The sequence below is a fragment of the Carlito syrichta genome, unplaced genomic scaffold (genome assembly GCF_000164805.1).
Source record: "Carlito syrichta isolate Samal-C Ts95f unplaced genomic scaffold, Tarsius_syrichta-2.0.1 Scaffold93688, whole genome shotgun sequence".
Lineage (NCBI taxonomy): Eukaryota > Metazoa > Chordata > Mammalia > Primates > Tarsiidae > Carlito > Carlito syrichta.
Genome location: NW_007037784.1, coordinates 301187 through 317005, shown reverse-complemented (window position 1 = coordinate 317005; position 15819 = coordinate 301187). Strand labels below are relative to the sequence as shown.

Below are 15819 nucleotides of genomic sequence, written 5' to 3'. Positions count from 1 at the left end.
AAAATCTTAAGAAGAAAAACAGTTTAGAAAGAAAAAGAGATATAAAATAATTCTGCTGTGCATTTTTCATAGGATATAATAAGATTTTATTTTAGACTGTCACTTCCTAATATTGAAAATTCTGTTGTCTTATAATACACTGGTTACTATTCATATGTACACACTTGATGTTATATCCTTGTCTCAGAGGTGACCTTCTGAATAGGCCTTCATAGGCCTCAGCTGTGTGGTTACATATGTTGGCTCCCAACATTTAATGATGGAAACTCTTGAAAAATCTAAAGATCTGAACTCACTGGATTTAAATTACTACATAACGAATGTCTGAGTAACAACAATTCCCCTTTCACAGGACAATTACCCTCCAGTTCTCAGTCCTCACCACTCTCTATAGTTATGCCTCCGTCACCTGTCCTCTTCTAAATTACCTGCCAGTGGCTATTGGTGTTTGAGTCTGCAATCCCTTATCTATGTGTATACCTCCTCACCATCATGTCTTTTCATCTCTCTCCCAATATCCATCATGTTCCTGGCATGTCAGAGTATGCCAATCCATAGACACATCTCCATTAAAATACTACTTAAGCATTTTCAGGGCACTGGAACTATTCTGTGTGATTCTATAACAGTGTACATAAGACTTTATGCATTTGTCAGAGCCTATAGAACTGTACAACACAGAATGAACTCTAAGGTATTATATGGACTTCAGCTAATATTAACATATCAATATTGTTTTATCAGTTGTAACAAATATACCACACCAATGCAAGATGTAAATAATAGGGGAAACTGTGAGGGCGGGCTATTTCCAAACTCTCTATACTTTCTGTGTAACTCTTCTGTAAACCTAAAACAGCTTTAAAAATATAGTTTATTAGTAAAAACAAATTAAAAAAATAAGCAGAGTGATCAAAGGGACAACTAGATCCAGCAAAATAAGTTTCTCCCATGGGATGCATGTTAGGAGATAAGAGCAGAAACATTTATCAATAGATACTCACGTACCCTACCACTTTTAGGAGCAGTAGGAAAGATAAACCCCTGTTGTCTGGGGTTGAAGGGCAGAGACTAAAATACACTTAGGATGGTGGCTGGAATACCTTACATACTCTTAGTCAGGGGTGCTGGCAAGACAGCAGAAAGTTCAAATAAGAGCCCACAGAGGAAGACCAGGCCGACTACCAAATGGACCTGAAAAGGTCCACAGGAGCGCATTCCCCAGAACCAGGAACCTACCAGACTCCACTGTGCTGTGGATGATTTTCTTGGTCTGATGTTTTATCTTGTGCTTTGTATTCAGCACAGTGGGAGACTTAGCCCGCATGCACTGTGCCACACGTCCCAATGTGCTAATTCTCTTTTGCAACTTCCCTTTTTCCTTTCTTGCATCTAAGTTGCTTTCAAGCCTTAGAAGGAAAAACAGAAACAAGGACGTAGATTGTAAGCTCCATGAGGGCAGGGAATGGAGTGATTTTGTTCACTGATATGTACACAATAGACCCTTCATGGGCAGTTATTGAATGAGAATAAGCAATCTTATAAGATATGCTCCTTCTACTCACAAAGAAGCTGAGAGGGTCACAGGACCTCCTGATGGTGGAGGGTGCCTCACAAACCACTCTTCAGTCAAACACGCGGGTATTTCCGAGGACCCATCCACATCACACATCCTCTGCCACGTGCCATCTCATCTCTGCAGGCTGCATGACTGCATGGCTGAGGGCATGCTCAACATGCCCCCTGCTGGGAGCCGTGGGCACCGGGAGGTCGCTCTGACCCTGGGAGGACAGAGAGCTCAGCCCCAACTCTGTTACCAAGAGGCCTCTTTGCATATGTCGAGCTGGATGGTGACCCGGACACCCTCAGAGCGGCCTCTTCATCAACAATAAACATGTGTTTTGTTTTTCTGATGAATGGATTTGGTAAAATGTTTTTTCACTTTTTCCTAGACATCGCCTGGTGGTATTACCAGTATCAGAGAGGTAAAAAAAAAAAAAAAAAAAGTATAAACTAACTTGACTACTTTGGTCACATGAATTGCACAGGAAGAGCTTCTTAATCAAGTACATGCTTTGTAATTAACCTTCTCACACACCAGATATTGGGTCCCCCTTGTTTGCAAACCCTACCTATGTAGAAACACTTGGAAATGTTCATTTAGAGCTAAGTTATAGGACAAACCTTGCTCCCCTGAGGAAACTGGTATGTTTTCCTTTCACGGGCAACAAGACAGAGGTAAAAACTCAGAGCCAATATGTATCTCAAGTGTTGTAATTGCTTCAAACAAATGGCCCGAATTTCTATGTTCTCTTTTTCCCCATGGTCTTGGCCTAATCTAATCAACATTTTCTGAGGCAGTTTTTCTTATTACTTTATTTCTTTTTATTTTATTATATCTATTCCTATAATCAGCTTCAAGTCCTTTGTGCAACAGAGTGGAATGTGTTTAAATAAATAGACAGTGAGGGAGTAGACTGTGTGATTTGAGGTAAGAAAAAGATGGGAATGTGAATAGGTAAAGATCAAAACTCAGATGCCTGAGGTATCTGGCTGGTAGTATAAATGAGTTAAGTGAACCTGAGGTGAACAACAAGGGTACCCAGAGACCATGGATGCTCAGAGCCGATGGCCAGTGCTCAGCTTTACACAATTGTTGCCTCGTGTCAGATAATCCCATTTTTAAGAGAAATCAGAACTTCAAATTTGTACATGAATTTCTCAACTTTAAACATGGGCAACTAATTCCAAAAAATAATTAAACTACATTTTACAGGTCAAACAAGACCCATCTTTGGGTTGCATTTAGGCCAAGGGTCTAGATGGGTAGGTATAAGGTCCAATCCAGGGACACCATTTGGAGAAACTATTTTCCAGTCCAGGGAGAAAGAGACAGTCATGGTCATTGTGCTGAGCCTAACAGAGAAGACACCTCAGTAGGGAGAAGACCAAAGGCTTAAGTCTTCCTACTGCTCACAGTCAAAGGTTCTAACTTGCACACCGGTCCAGAGCTTGCTAGAAGCAGGACTACTGCAAGGCTGGCTACTAGCCAATATATGATCTGTGGCTAAGGAAAACAGAAGCCACATGGGGATAGCTGGAAGCCAGATTTGATGAAAGAGGTCTGAACTGGCTAAATTTTAGGCCCTGCTCTGTCACTGATTGCCCATGTGACCTAAGACTGCGATAAAGCCAGGGAGTGACAAGTTCAGAAGAGATCTTCTATACTAGAAGAACTTAGCATGGCTCCATGTATTTAAGAGATACAGAAACTCACTGAAAGTGCAGTCATGGGCCACATTACGACATGTTGGTCAACAACATGACCACATATATGACATTGGTCACATAAGGTTACAATGGAGCTGAAAAATTCCTGTCACCTGGAGACAACTTGATGATCCTGACCCTGGATAATGTGTGTGTTTATGTCTTAATTTTCCACAAAAATGTATTAAAAAGTAAAAAAATTAAAAATTTTAAAAATAGAAAAAGTTTATAAAATAAGGCTATAAAGAAATATTTTTGTACAGTTCTCCAAAGTGTTTGTGTTTTAAGCTAAGTGTTATGAAAGAATGAAAAAGTTTAAAAAGCAAAAAGTTTACATTAAGCTAATATTAATTTATTATTGAAGAAAGGAAGTTTTTTTGTTGTTGTTTTGAGTTGGAGTCCAACTCCATTGCCCAGGCTGGAGTGCAGTGGCATGCTCATGGCCACCCCAGCGTCGACCTGCTGGGCTCCAGTGATCCTTCCGCCTCAGCCTTCCAAGTAGCTAGAACTACAGGCACGCACTACCACGCCTGGCTAATTTTTTTGATTTATTGTAGAAATGAGATCTCGCCAAGCCCAGGCTGTTCTTGAACTCGTGGGCTCAGACAGTCCCCTCATCTCAACCTCCCAAAGTGCTGGGATTACAGGCTTGCGCACTGCACCCGGCCTAGGAAGTTTTAAAATAAATATAGTAAAGCCTAAGTGTACAGTGACTATAAAGCCTACAGTGGTATGCAGTCATGTCCTAGATCTTCATGTTCACTCACCCCTCACCAGCTCACCCAGAGCAACTTCCAGTCCTACAAACTCCATTCATAGTAAGTGCCCTGTATGGGTGGACCATTGTTTATTTCATAGCATATTTTTACTATGCCTTTTCTATGTTTAGATGTGTGTAGATACACAAATACTTACCAGTGTGTTAAAATTGCCTACAGTATTCAGTAGAGTCATATGCTGTGCAGGGTTGTACTCTGAGCACAATAGACCATACCACACAAGGGGGAACCAAAAAAAAAAAAAAACAAATTATCTCTTGGAGGGCAGGCCTCTTGTAATACAGGATTTCCCGACTAAATAAGTGTTCTAGAAACCCACCAGCATCAGTGTACCAACTAGCATTGTGAGAGGCTGCATTGTGGAAGAAACGACCCGAGTTGTGGCAATCAGGTGACTGGTTCTTCCACCACGACAATGTACCTGCCCACATGGTGCTGAGTGTTCAGTAGTGTTTGACCAAAAACATTATGACCTCTGTACCCCACCTCCCCATTCACCTGATCTCGCCCTGAGTGGCTTGTTTGTTTGTTTGTTTCCCAGGATGAAAAAAGTGCTCAAAAGGAAACATTTTGCCAATGTTGATGAAGTGAAACCAAAAAATGGCAGAACCACTAAAAGACATTAAAATAGACAGTTCAAAAACTGTTTTGAGCAGTGGAAAAAGCATCTCAATAGTTGTATTGCATCAAGCAGAGAGTACTTTGAAGATAACTGAAGTTTAAACTTGCAAGAACAAAAACAATATTTTATAAATAAATTTCAGTTTTTGAGAATCCTCCTCATATAGCCTAGGTGTGTAGTAGGTTGCACCATCTAGGTTTGTATAAGTACACTCCACAAAGTGTACACAATGATGAAATCACCTAACAACATGTTTCTCAGATCATATCCTCGTCATTAAATGACACACAACTGTATAGACAAAAATACTGTGACTATGTGCACTTTTTTTTTTCTTGATGGGTCTAAAGCTTTCATCATGTTCAGAGGAATTTCTGATCCCAAAATATTAAGGACCTCTTGCTCTAACCATCTGCTATTCGGTCAGAATTTCCTGTGTAGCATCCTCCATGGTTGGTTACCCCAGCTCACTCTACCTCCAGTGAGAGAGACCCACCACCGTATGAGTCCCTCTCAAAGTTAGAAAAATCCTTCATACCAGATGGGCAGGGCCATTGTTCCCTCCCTCCCCACCACATATAAGCTTATAGGACAAGGAGCATGAGAATATTTTATGACTTAAAAGTACTTTACAAACAGAAGGTATTCTAATTTGTTCTTGTTATCACCATAGAATTAAATCTCCAGGTCAATTCTCCTCTCGATCATCCAAACTCAGTCTGACTTAGTAACTGGCTTGTTTATTTTTTATAACAAAAAAGAAGAAACATTGGCACTGGAGACGCTTAACAAACCTCAGAAGAAACTGTCAGGGGGCTCCCTGTTTGTTCTGTTTTCTCCTCCTCCAGCCAGGAAGCTGGGCCACCCTCCCCACCTGTACTGGGACCACCTGGACAGTATCCAGGAAGTCCCTGAGGGGCAGTAGGAGGAATCTGAGAACCATTGTAGCCACCTCTGGAGTTTTATCCGAATGTGTTTACAGTGACCAGCACCATGAAGCATGCAAAACAGGGAAATGAGAGAAAGATGTGGTGCAAGACGTGGGCTTCCTACAGGGCCGCCACAGCTGTGGATGAGTTAAATCAGTGTCTGCAATCAAAAATCATGACCCATGAAGGTTACAACCAGCAGGTGTTTCAAAGAGATACATTATAGCAGAGGACACTCTATATCTTATATTAGTGAAGGACAGTATTCATTCATGAAATGTTTGTTTCAAAATATTTTGTAGGCCTGGTGAAGTGGCTGAAGCCTATAATTCCAGCACTTTGGAAAGTTGAGGTGGGAAGATTGCTCAAGCCCAGAAGTTCAAAACCATCCTGAACAACATAGCGAGACCTTGTCTCTACAAAAAAAAATCAAAAAAATTAGCCAGGTGTGGTAACATATGCCTGCAATCCCAGCTACTCGGGAGACTGAGGCAGAAGAATTGCCTGAGCCTAGGCGGTCTAGGCTGTAGTGAGCTGTGATCACACCACTGCACTCTAGCCTTGGACAACAGAGTAAGACCCTGGATCAAAAAAAAAAGAGAAATTTCATGAAAACTTTGTAAGTGTATATACTGGATTGTGATGTACAGTAGTTCTTACTATAAAATACGGCGGGGGAAAGAGAGAGCCACTGGCTGAAGTCCCTGACATCCACAGCCAGGCCACTTCCCAGCATCTGGAGCCCCAAAGACATAAATTTCCTTCTGTAACTGTTACCACAGCCTGACAATTAGTGAATAATGAAAAAGCAAAAGAAAACAAAGACTTGGCAATCAATATCCAGATAGTCAGATATTACATAACCTGTTTGATATGAAAATTGATCCCACTGTCCAGACAGCAAACAAATAATTTATTAATAAAGTCCAGTTCCACCTTAATTAAGTGGGTTTAATAGTTAATATCTCAATAATTACTTAGTGCATTTTTTATAAAGGCAGTGGATGGGAGTCAGTGAATGGGAGGGTTGTTTCTGCGTCAGAAAGTTTCTCTTAAACGTCTGCAAAAAAATCATCCTGAATTTTTCAAGAATTCAGTCACAGAGAGATTAAGGAATAAGATGATACTATAAAAATTTATTTTATGCTTCTGGGTAAAATAAACATAAACATACTGAATGCCTTCAAAATACATCATTTATTCCAAAAATACATTTCCATAGATCTCGCTATGTTGCTCAGACTGATCTCGAACTCCTGGACTCAAAAAATCCTCCTGCCCCAGCCTCCCAAAGTGCTGGAATTACAGATGTGAGCCACAGTGCCTGGCTTATTTACTTTTTAATAAAATTTTTGCTCCTACTTCTTCCTTTACTGGGCCCACCTGGGTAGCACCAAAGAGAATTCCTAATAGGAATAAGAGAGATGGAAAATATTTGCAGCCCCCTTCTAAAGTTTTTTTAGAATATATTTAGTTAAACATAAGTGCATTTTAAAAATAAACGTGTGATTAGATCTAATGCTAGGAGATTTAAGTCACAAATTGATTTCTGTTTTAAAATGAATGTAAAACACATGTAAAATATACATGCACATTCTGAACTAAACTTATATGATTTTTTTCCCTTTTCTTTTTGTGTTATTGAGAATCAGGCCTTTGATTTACATAGAAATGCTTTAGTGTTTAGATAATTGCTACTTAAGTCATTAGCTACAAACATCATAACAATAAAAGACTCTGTAAAAATTATGAATTATGAAGAAATTGGCCACTTGTCACTATATGGTATAAACAGTTTCTTATTTATATTGAATCATCTGTCTTACTCCCAGCAGGATAAGGTGAAGTATGTTGCCCGGCATGTAAGAAAGATGACAATTTGGAATAATTACCAAGTTATTGGAGCCTTACACGAACATCTATTACCTTTGGGGATATTTACTAGATACAAACTTAATTTGATGAATTCCTTTTGTATTGGGATCAATGTCTCAAAAGGGAAAGTGACAATGACAGAGAAAGTGCGATGCCAAGAGACTGACACTGATTAGAGAAATGCACACGCTTTAATGCACATGTAGAAACTCAGCCTGTCCCTATCCTGGGTCATCACAGTGTGTGATGTGGAATGTGTATGTTCCCAGTAGCTGTCATCTCACCACTATTCTCACAGCCCAGATTTACAGTCGTTCAATATATGGATTCAGTAATGTCTGCATGATAACAGAGAAGGTTAGCTGGCAATTGATTTTTGATTGGAGTGAATTTATAGAAAGCATTCTGGTAGGGCCCAGAGAGAAATACTCACCCCACTGTGATGGTTAAAAAAAAAAGCTGATTTGGACCTGTGATTTTTCAAGGGGAAATGGTCAGGATCACTGCTTTAACTGACAGACACTTTCTAAATACCTAGTGCAACACTGTATCACAGTATGGTGCATACAGGAGGCGCAGTTAAGCTACTATTTACAACAACTGTTTTTAGAGCCCTTCAAATGCTTTATACAAAGCAGCTCCCATTTAAGTCATTGTTCTAGTATTTAAGGATGTCTAGCAGATATTACAAAACAATATGCTGTAAATACATTCAGACTCTTATAATTAATATTTAACATGCCATAACTGCTAAATCATGCTAGCCTTTCTCTAGTTGGCCTAAATCATGAGAATTTATTCCTTTTTAATTAGATTTGTTTCCCTTTGCTATTTTGATAGTGTTTATCATTCTGTTCACTCACCTGTGTCTCTGGAATATTCAGAAATCTCAGTAGGCAGCAATTTGAATATGCAAAGAGGTTATTTTGAAAGCAAGGGAAATAATTTCATACCAGCTTGCTTTGAGCGTTTCTTCCTTCATCTCCACTTGGAACATGTTTACACCAACATTGAAGCCCCTTCCCTACGTGGTAACTGACACCTACAGTAACGAGGTGGCCTGGGGTGAGACAGAGACTGGCAGGGAAGTGGGGTTCGAGGCAGGAAGGCCACCCGCAGTGCCCACATCCCCAGTTCCTAGACTGTGACCCTACTCTTTGACAGCCCAGACTGTTGTCTAACAAGAATGACCCCTGAGGTCAACCACTCCAACGCCATCTCCTCTGGTTCCAGATAAGATTGAAGATGAGCTGGAGATGACCATGGTTTGCCATCGGCCTGAGGGACTGGAGCAGCTTGAGGCCCAGACCAACTTCACTAAGAGGGAGCTGCAAGTCCTTTATCGAGGCTTCAAAAATGTAAGACCCACACAGACTCTGAAGACCCGGGTGGGATCTTCCGTTTGGGGCCAAACTCTCCCAAATGCCAAGGAAGTTCAAAAGGAAGTTCCCCATATGTGTGGTTGTACAAGGAGGGCCACCTCTATAAAGGAGACTTGAGAGCAACATCACCTGGACAGAACAGAAGGCTCCAGGCGAGGGTGTGGCAATCTCATAAGACAGTAAGCTGCTCAACTGCCCAGAAACTTCACAGGGTGGCACAACCTTGGCGGATTCAACCTGGCCCAGGTTCTAGCCTTAGCACATAACACATTCACACTTTCCATCTTGGTGGTGCCCCCAAATGATGGGATTCGGATCTGCTGTTTTATACTAACCAGGCTCACAGAAACTGAAGTGTAAACCCAAGGGTCAAAGTATTAATTTACCATGAGAAATAGAGCTGACAATGAGACTAGACACTCCTCTCCCCTTGTGGGGACCTTCTCTTTCTGTGAGCCATGTGGAAGTCAAGCCACAATCAAAGGTAGAATCAGAGAATGGGGGTTAGCTGTTGCCTCAAATGCACTAATCACGTTCCTGCCTTCTTAGGTCAGTCTGAGAGCTCTCAAATCCCATCCTTGGTGTTGTTTTACTTTATTTTTTTAAAAGCTTAACTCCCAGCATCGTGTTGCCAAACCCCAGGGTAGGGTGGGGCGGGGTGGGCTAGAGGGAGGTGCTCCCGGCCACCCTCCCTCCGGACGTGGTCTGTAGGTAGAGCTTGGCCAATTTCAAACTGACCACAGCCTCCATGTTCTCCAAGATGCTGACTGATAGGGATTCCAACACCTCCTGGAAGTTGTCTGACAAGCCTGGGATGCCTCTGCCTTCTACAACAGCCTTGACTGCACTGGCCAAGTGCCTGGTTTCCTATCATTAGGGTTCCTTTCCTCTTGATCTTGAGGAGGCAGTGGGCAGTGGGGTTGGAGCAAGGCCCTGTGGGAAGGTTTTCCAGATGGGCACTGGGTTGAGAGGGACTAGCATCCAGGAAAGAGAAAAAATTGACATTGCTTGGCATCTACCATGAACCCAGTACCCCCTAACTGCAGGCATGTATATTAAACCTCTCAGTAGCCTTGTTGAGAGAGTACTGTTAGCTCCATTTTACAGGTAAGGAATTTGAGGATCAGAGACTGACTTGGCCCAAGTCACAAAGATTAGAATTGGCTAAATCAGGATCCAAATCCAGTCCTTTCTAATCCCAAAGCCCAAATTCTTTCTACATCATGGTGCCCATTCTCTGACAATGTCTCATCATTTTGCAAAGGACTTTAGTCCCAAGGTGGCACTACCTGCTGGCCGCTCACCTTAGAGACATGGAGATGCACAGGGGCTTGTCCAGTCCCTACCCACCAGGAATCACTAGCTCCAAGAATGGGTCCAGTCCTCCCTGGTGCAGACCTCCAGACACCATCCGCTGACTCTCTCTCCTCTTCACACAGGAGTGCCCCAGTGGTGTGGTCAATGAAGAAACATTCAAGCAGATCTATGCTCAGTTTTTCCCTCATGGCGGTGAGTCTGACCTTGAATAAGATCCTACCCAACACCCTCTCTGGTGAGCAGCCTTCTCTTCTACCAAGTCCACTCTTCCTCAAAAAGGAAGAGAGAACTCAGAGCAGGATACCTCCCTTATTACAAGATGTGGAATTCTCTAAAGCTCTAGCAGAAAAGAACTCTGAAAATGAACCCACTCCCGGAGGGAAGGAAGAATGATAATGTAATATCATAAAGTCTCATAACAGCTCAAGAAAGCAGGTAGGACAATCCCAGATAGGGTAACTGAGTTTCAGAGAAGTTAAGCAATTTACTCAAGATCACACAGCTATGAATAGCAGACTGGGATTAGATCCCACACGTGTCTGAGGTAAAACTTTGTCATGTTGGCTCCACCATTGTCCAGGACACTTTCTATTCTCTTCCTTAAAACAGCGGAGACAAGCTGGGATTTTGAAAAAGAACCTTAGTAAATACAAAAGTTCTATGAAAACAAACAAATCCTAAAGGAGACAGGGAGCCCAAAGCAGTTTATGCATGTCCAGGTGACAGCCCCTGCTCTGGTGTCCTGTCTGACTCCTTGTGGGAACCAGCTCCTGCCCCATAAGGCTGGGACCACATCAGTGGCTCCTCCCGTGGCCTCCAAGTATCACATCACCTTTCCTCCTGTCCCCAAGAACTGTCTCCTGCAGGGCCCCTTCCCTGAGTTCTGACAAAACAGAGATCCGAGCATCCCAAACACTTATTGGGCCATTTCTCATGGGCTTCTTCTGCAGCAGACAGGTCCTTCCTAGGTGTGCAGGCCCCCCACCCCGGGTTGAGGGGACAGCTTCTTTCCCATGCAGGCCCCGAATCACAGTTTACTAAGTTCCACTGAGCCACTCTTTATTGAGTTCTTACTATGTACCAGGCATGACTCAAGTTTAGCATACTTTTTCAAAAATTCTAAGAGATAAGTCTGGCTACATGCCATTATACAGAGGTGGAAAAGGGGAACTCAGAGAGGTTGCATTAGATGCCTATAGTTATACAGCTATGTGGTGAGAAAGCATCAATGAAGCCCAGGTCTGTCTGCTCCCATGAGGGTGCTCATCCATGGGGCTACCTCTTCACGTTGTCACCGTGTCAATCATCTACAAGGATTCCACACATAGAAGGCAGGAAAGTGTTTTGGGATGGCTTCCTGGAGGGCAAGGGTCTGTCTTGCCTCTTGCTAGAACACAGTCCCCACCTAAACCCCAGGAGGTGAGCAAACAGGCCCTGCTCTGTGATTTTTCTCCTTTCTGCCATCCCAGCATCCTCCTCCTCTCTTTCTTGTGGAAACCCTGCCTCAATTCTGAAGTGCTCTTCTTCCCCTATTCAGAGCCCTTCCCCATCACCTGCTCTTCCCTCTCTGCCTTGCAGATGCCAGCACGTACGCTCATTACCTCTTCAATGCCTTCGACACCACCCAGACAGGCTCCGTGAAGTTCGAGGTATGCTGGTCTCTTGGGTCCACTCTGGGGTCCCCTGGTTCTGCATCACCTCTCCTTCCAAACCTGGGGGCATTGGGAGAAAGGCTGGACTACCAAATGCTCAGAGTCAAGACAAAGAAACCTTTATCCATTCACTAAGTATTTCCTCAGGCTGGAGAGGAGAAGAAGCAGCATCCCCTGCTCTGCGGAAACTCAGGGATTCAGGGGACTGATAATGAAGGCTTCCCATGCGGCAGCCTCTGCACCCAGCACTTTGCATGCATTAACTCATTTTATGCCCACAATAACTCCATAAGGTAGGATTCTATTATTTATAACCCTTTTACAGAGGGAGAAAATAAGGCAAAGAGAGACTGAGTAGCTTCCCCAATGTCAAACAGTGAAGCAATGCTGAAGGAGGGGATTAGGACACAGCCAGCATGTGTCCACAGTTCACGTCCCTAGCCACTAGACTATGCAGCCACTCAGATGATAAACCACTGCAGCCACAGGACAGGCACTGGCAGGAGAGGCTGTGTTGACGTGTGTCTCATAGAGCTCCGTTCTTCCTCAAGGGGGCGCCTTCCAAAAGTGGGGCAGGGTAGGAATGGGAAGGCAGGAGCTCTTCGCCTAGCGTGGCCGCATCCTCCAGGCAGATGAGAGGACGTAAGTGAACTGTCACAGAAACAAAGAACCGAACACCGCATGTTCTCGCTCATAAGCAGGCCCTGAACACTAGTCACATTAGCACAAGGGTGGGATCAGCAGTCTCGGGCATGGTTAGAGGAGGGAGTGGGTGGGGGGCACAGGGCAACATGGTGGGTACCAGGTCCACTATTGGGGAAGCTAGGGTCAGCTAGAAGCCCAAACTTCACCGGCATGCAGCCTACTTATGTTGCAAACCCTCACTTGTACCTCACAACTCCAAAATTAAAATTGAATTGAATTGAATTGAATTTTTTAAAAGAGGACGTGAGAGGCACCATTCTATAAAAGCATCACAGGGTCTGACCCAAAACACAGCTTCATCCCCCCTGACGACTTAGTTGGTTAATATCACTCTCGCCTTTTCCATTTCTCAGGACTTTGTAACTGCTCTGTCGATTTTACTGAGAGGAACCGTCCATGAGAAACTAAGGTGGACATTTAATTTGTATGATATCAATAAAGATGGATACATAAACAAAGAGGTAAGTGTGCTGAGGCCAGGGGTTCAAGAAAGCTGGCAGAAAACAGCCCAGGCATGAGGACAGCCTTGTCTGAATGAGACCAGATCTGCTTTGGGACTAACAGAGCTGGTCCTTGGCAAAATAAAGATGGTCTTCCTCGTTGCCCTACCCTCTCCTATCCCCAGATGCCCACAAACTAAGTATTAAGCAGATTCATTCTCACCAGGTCCCACAAATTTAATCATGTTATATAGGGGATGAAAATGACTTGTTTTGGTATAGAGGTACTTTTCCCTAGAGAATCTGTATTTTGATGGGTTTGTAACCACAAGTTGAAGCTAAAAGTTGAAATGGTAGAATCACAGGCAGCAACTGGAAGAAAAAAATTTTTAAGGGAAGGGGATTTCAATTGGATTATATTACCCACAACCCATTTGGCCCATTAATACAACCACAGAAGGGGGTGGTGGAAGGCACAGTTGTCTCGAAAGAAATCACCGCAACTGCCACAGAAACAAAAAACTGAATACTGCATATTCTCATTCGTAGGCAGGCCCCGATCACTGGCCACGTAAACACACTGGTGGGAACAACAGATGCCTGGGACACTGCTAAAGGAGGGAGGGACGGAAGGAGGGATGGAAGAGGGACAAGGGGCACCCATCCACACACTGGGCATCAGACCCACTATCGGGGGTGAGAGGGCTCACTAGAAGCCCAGACTTCACCTGCACACAATTTACTTATGTAGCAAATCCTCACATGTGCTCCACAAATAAAATAAAATAAAAAATTTTAAAAACAAATCATCACAAGTAACTTCTGAATCTTCACTGCTTGACACTTTTAGAACCTCAGAGGATATATGTCTAGCCAGTGAAATACCCAGAGATCTATCTCAAACCTCACTTTGGTGTTTACTGTAACCTGGTATCTCTGTGGAAGCTTGAATTATACATCCTGTGGCATCCCACCTGCTGAGCTCCTGCGTGTCAGGCACAGTGCTTGGAGATATGGATATCATCTCTGAAGTTCACCTCAACCCTGTAAGGTTCTTTTCTTACAGAGAGGAAACTAAAGTACAAAGAGCTTACTCAACTTTCCTTCCTCATTCATTCAGTTGTGTATTTGCCTAACACACATTTGAGAGTTTATTAGATTTTCCAGATTTTCTGGAGATTCAGAGATGAGCAATTAGTCTAGGCCCCACCCTCATGATGCAGTGTAGAGAGATGGGCAACAAACAGACAAAATGTAAGTCAATAGGTAAAAGATATCTCAGCAAGGAAGGAGATGTTGTTACACAGGAACCTGTCGTGCAAAAACCCAAGAAAACATTCCAGGCAGAAGGAACAGCCCACTAGAGAGGCTCTGAGGCAATACAGAACTTCATATGAATCAGAAACAGAAAGGCTTCCCGTTGGCTGCCGATGAAGATGTGAAGGAGAAGACGGGTGCAAGATGGAGCGTCAGATGGTAGAGGGCTAGGGTGAGGGGCCCAGCTGTATTGCATTGGGAAGCTGCTAGATAGATATGTTTTTTCAAAGGCACAAAGTTCTATAGCTGACTCAGAGAGAATGAGAAAATCTGAAGAGCTCCCTATCATTTAGAAAAATTGTATTCACAATTTCAAGCCTTCCCACAAAGAAAAATTTATGACTAGGTATCTTACTGGTGAATTCTAATAATGTCAATCCTACAAAAAAATTTTTAGAAATAGAGGAGGAAGGAACACTTCCCAGCTCATTTTACAAATACAACAGCACCCTGATACCCAAACCAGAAAAAAAAGTTCTTACAAGAGAAGACAACTGAAAACAAGTATCCCTAAGCACAGATACAAAAATATTTCATAAAATATTAGCAAACTGAATCCTGTGATTTTTTTAAAGAGGTAATACACCATGATTATGTGAGGTTTATTTTAGGCATGCAAGATAGGTTTAACGTTCAAAAATCAATGTAATTCACTATATCAACTGAATAAAGAAGAAAAACATATTAATTCAATAGATGCAGAGAAAGCATTTGACAAAAATCAACATCCATTCATGATGAAACTCCCAATAAACTAAGATTAGAATGGAATTTTCTCAATCTCATATAAAGAAGTTACAAAATCCCTACAGCTAACATCACACTTAATGGTGAAAAAATGAATGCTTTCCATCAAGATCAAGAATAAAACAAGGGGGCCAGGCATGGTGGCTCAAGTCTATAATCCCAGCACTTTGGGAGGCCAAAGCAAGAAGATTGCCTGAGTTCAGGGGTTCGAGACCAGCCTGGGCAATTTGGTGAGACCTCGTCTCTACAATAAATCAAAAAAACAAGCCAGATGTGGTAGCATGAAGGTTGAGGCAAAAGAATCGCCTGAGCCCAAAAAGTCGAGGCTGCAGTGGCCGTAAGCATGCCACTGCACTCTCGCCTGGGTGACAGAGTGAGACTCTGACTCCAAAAAAAGAGTAAGACAAGGAAACAAGGAAATCTAGGTGAAAAAACGAGAAACCGGGGGGATATAGATGGAAAGGAAGAATTAATATGGTCATGATTTGTAGATGACATGATTATATTCATAGAAAATCCTAAGAGTTTATTTTTTTAAAAAACTACTAGAAATAAATGAATTTAACAAGGTGCCAGGATGTGAGTTCTGTTTACAAAAATTATGTGTAATTTTATGTGCAACAAACAGAAAATTAAGGAAAAAATGTCACTAGTGATGGCACTAAAAAAGCACATTTCTTTGAGATAAATTCAAGAAAATAGATGCAAGACTCATACACTGAAAACTACAAAATATTGCTGAAAGTAAAGACCTAAATAAACAGAGTGATGTATAATGCTCAGG

General features: G+C 42.5%; 1 protein-coding gene across 4 annotated transcripts in view; it reads left to right on the top strand.

Annotated features, from left to right (window-relative positions):
- Positions 1–15819, top strand: part of KCNIP1 (potassium voltage-gated channel interacting protein 1) — a 399998-nt gene that overhangs the window by 372980 nt on the left and 11199 nt on the right. For 2 of the 4 annotated variants that reach the window (XM_008061087.1, XM_021713945.1), the window contains exons 2-6: positions 1953–1985; positions 8709–8833; positions 10297–10366; positions 11753–11823; positions 12885–12992. In XM_008061087.1, coding sequence (XP_008059278.1) covers positions 1953–1985; positions 8709–8833; positions 10297–10366; positions 11753–11823; positions 12885–12992 — 407 coding nt within the window. The remainder of the gene's footprint in view (positions 1–1952; positions 1986–8708; positions 8834–10296; positions 10367–11752; positions 11824–12884; positions 12993–15819) is intronic. The other 2 variants (XM_008061094.1, XM_008061101.1) reach the window with 1 other exon arrangement.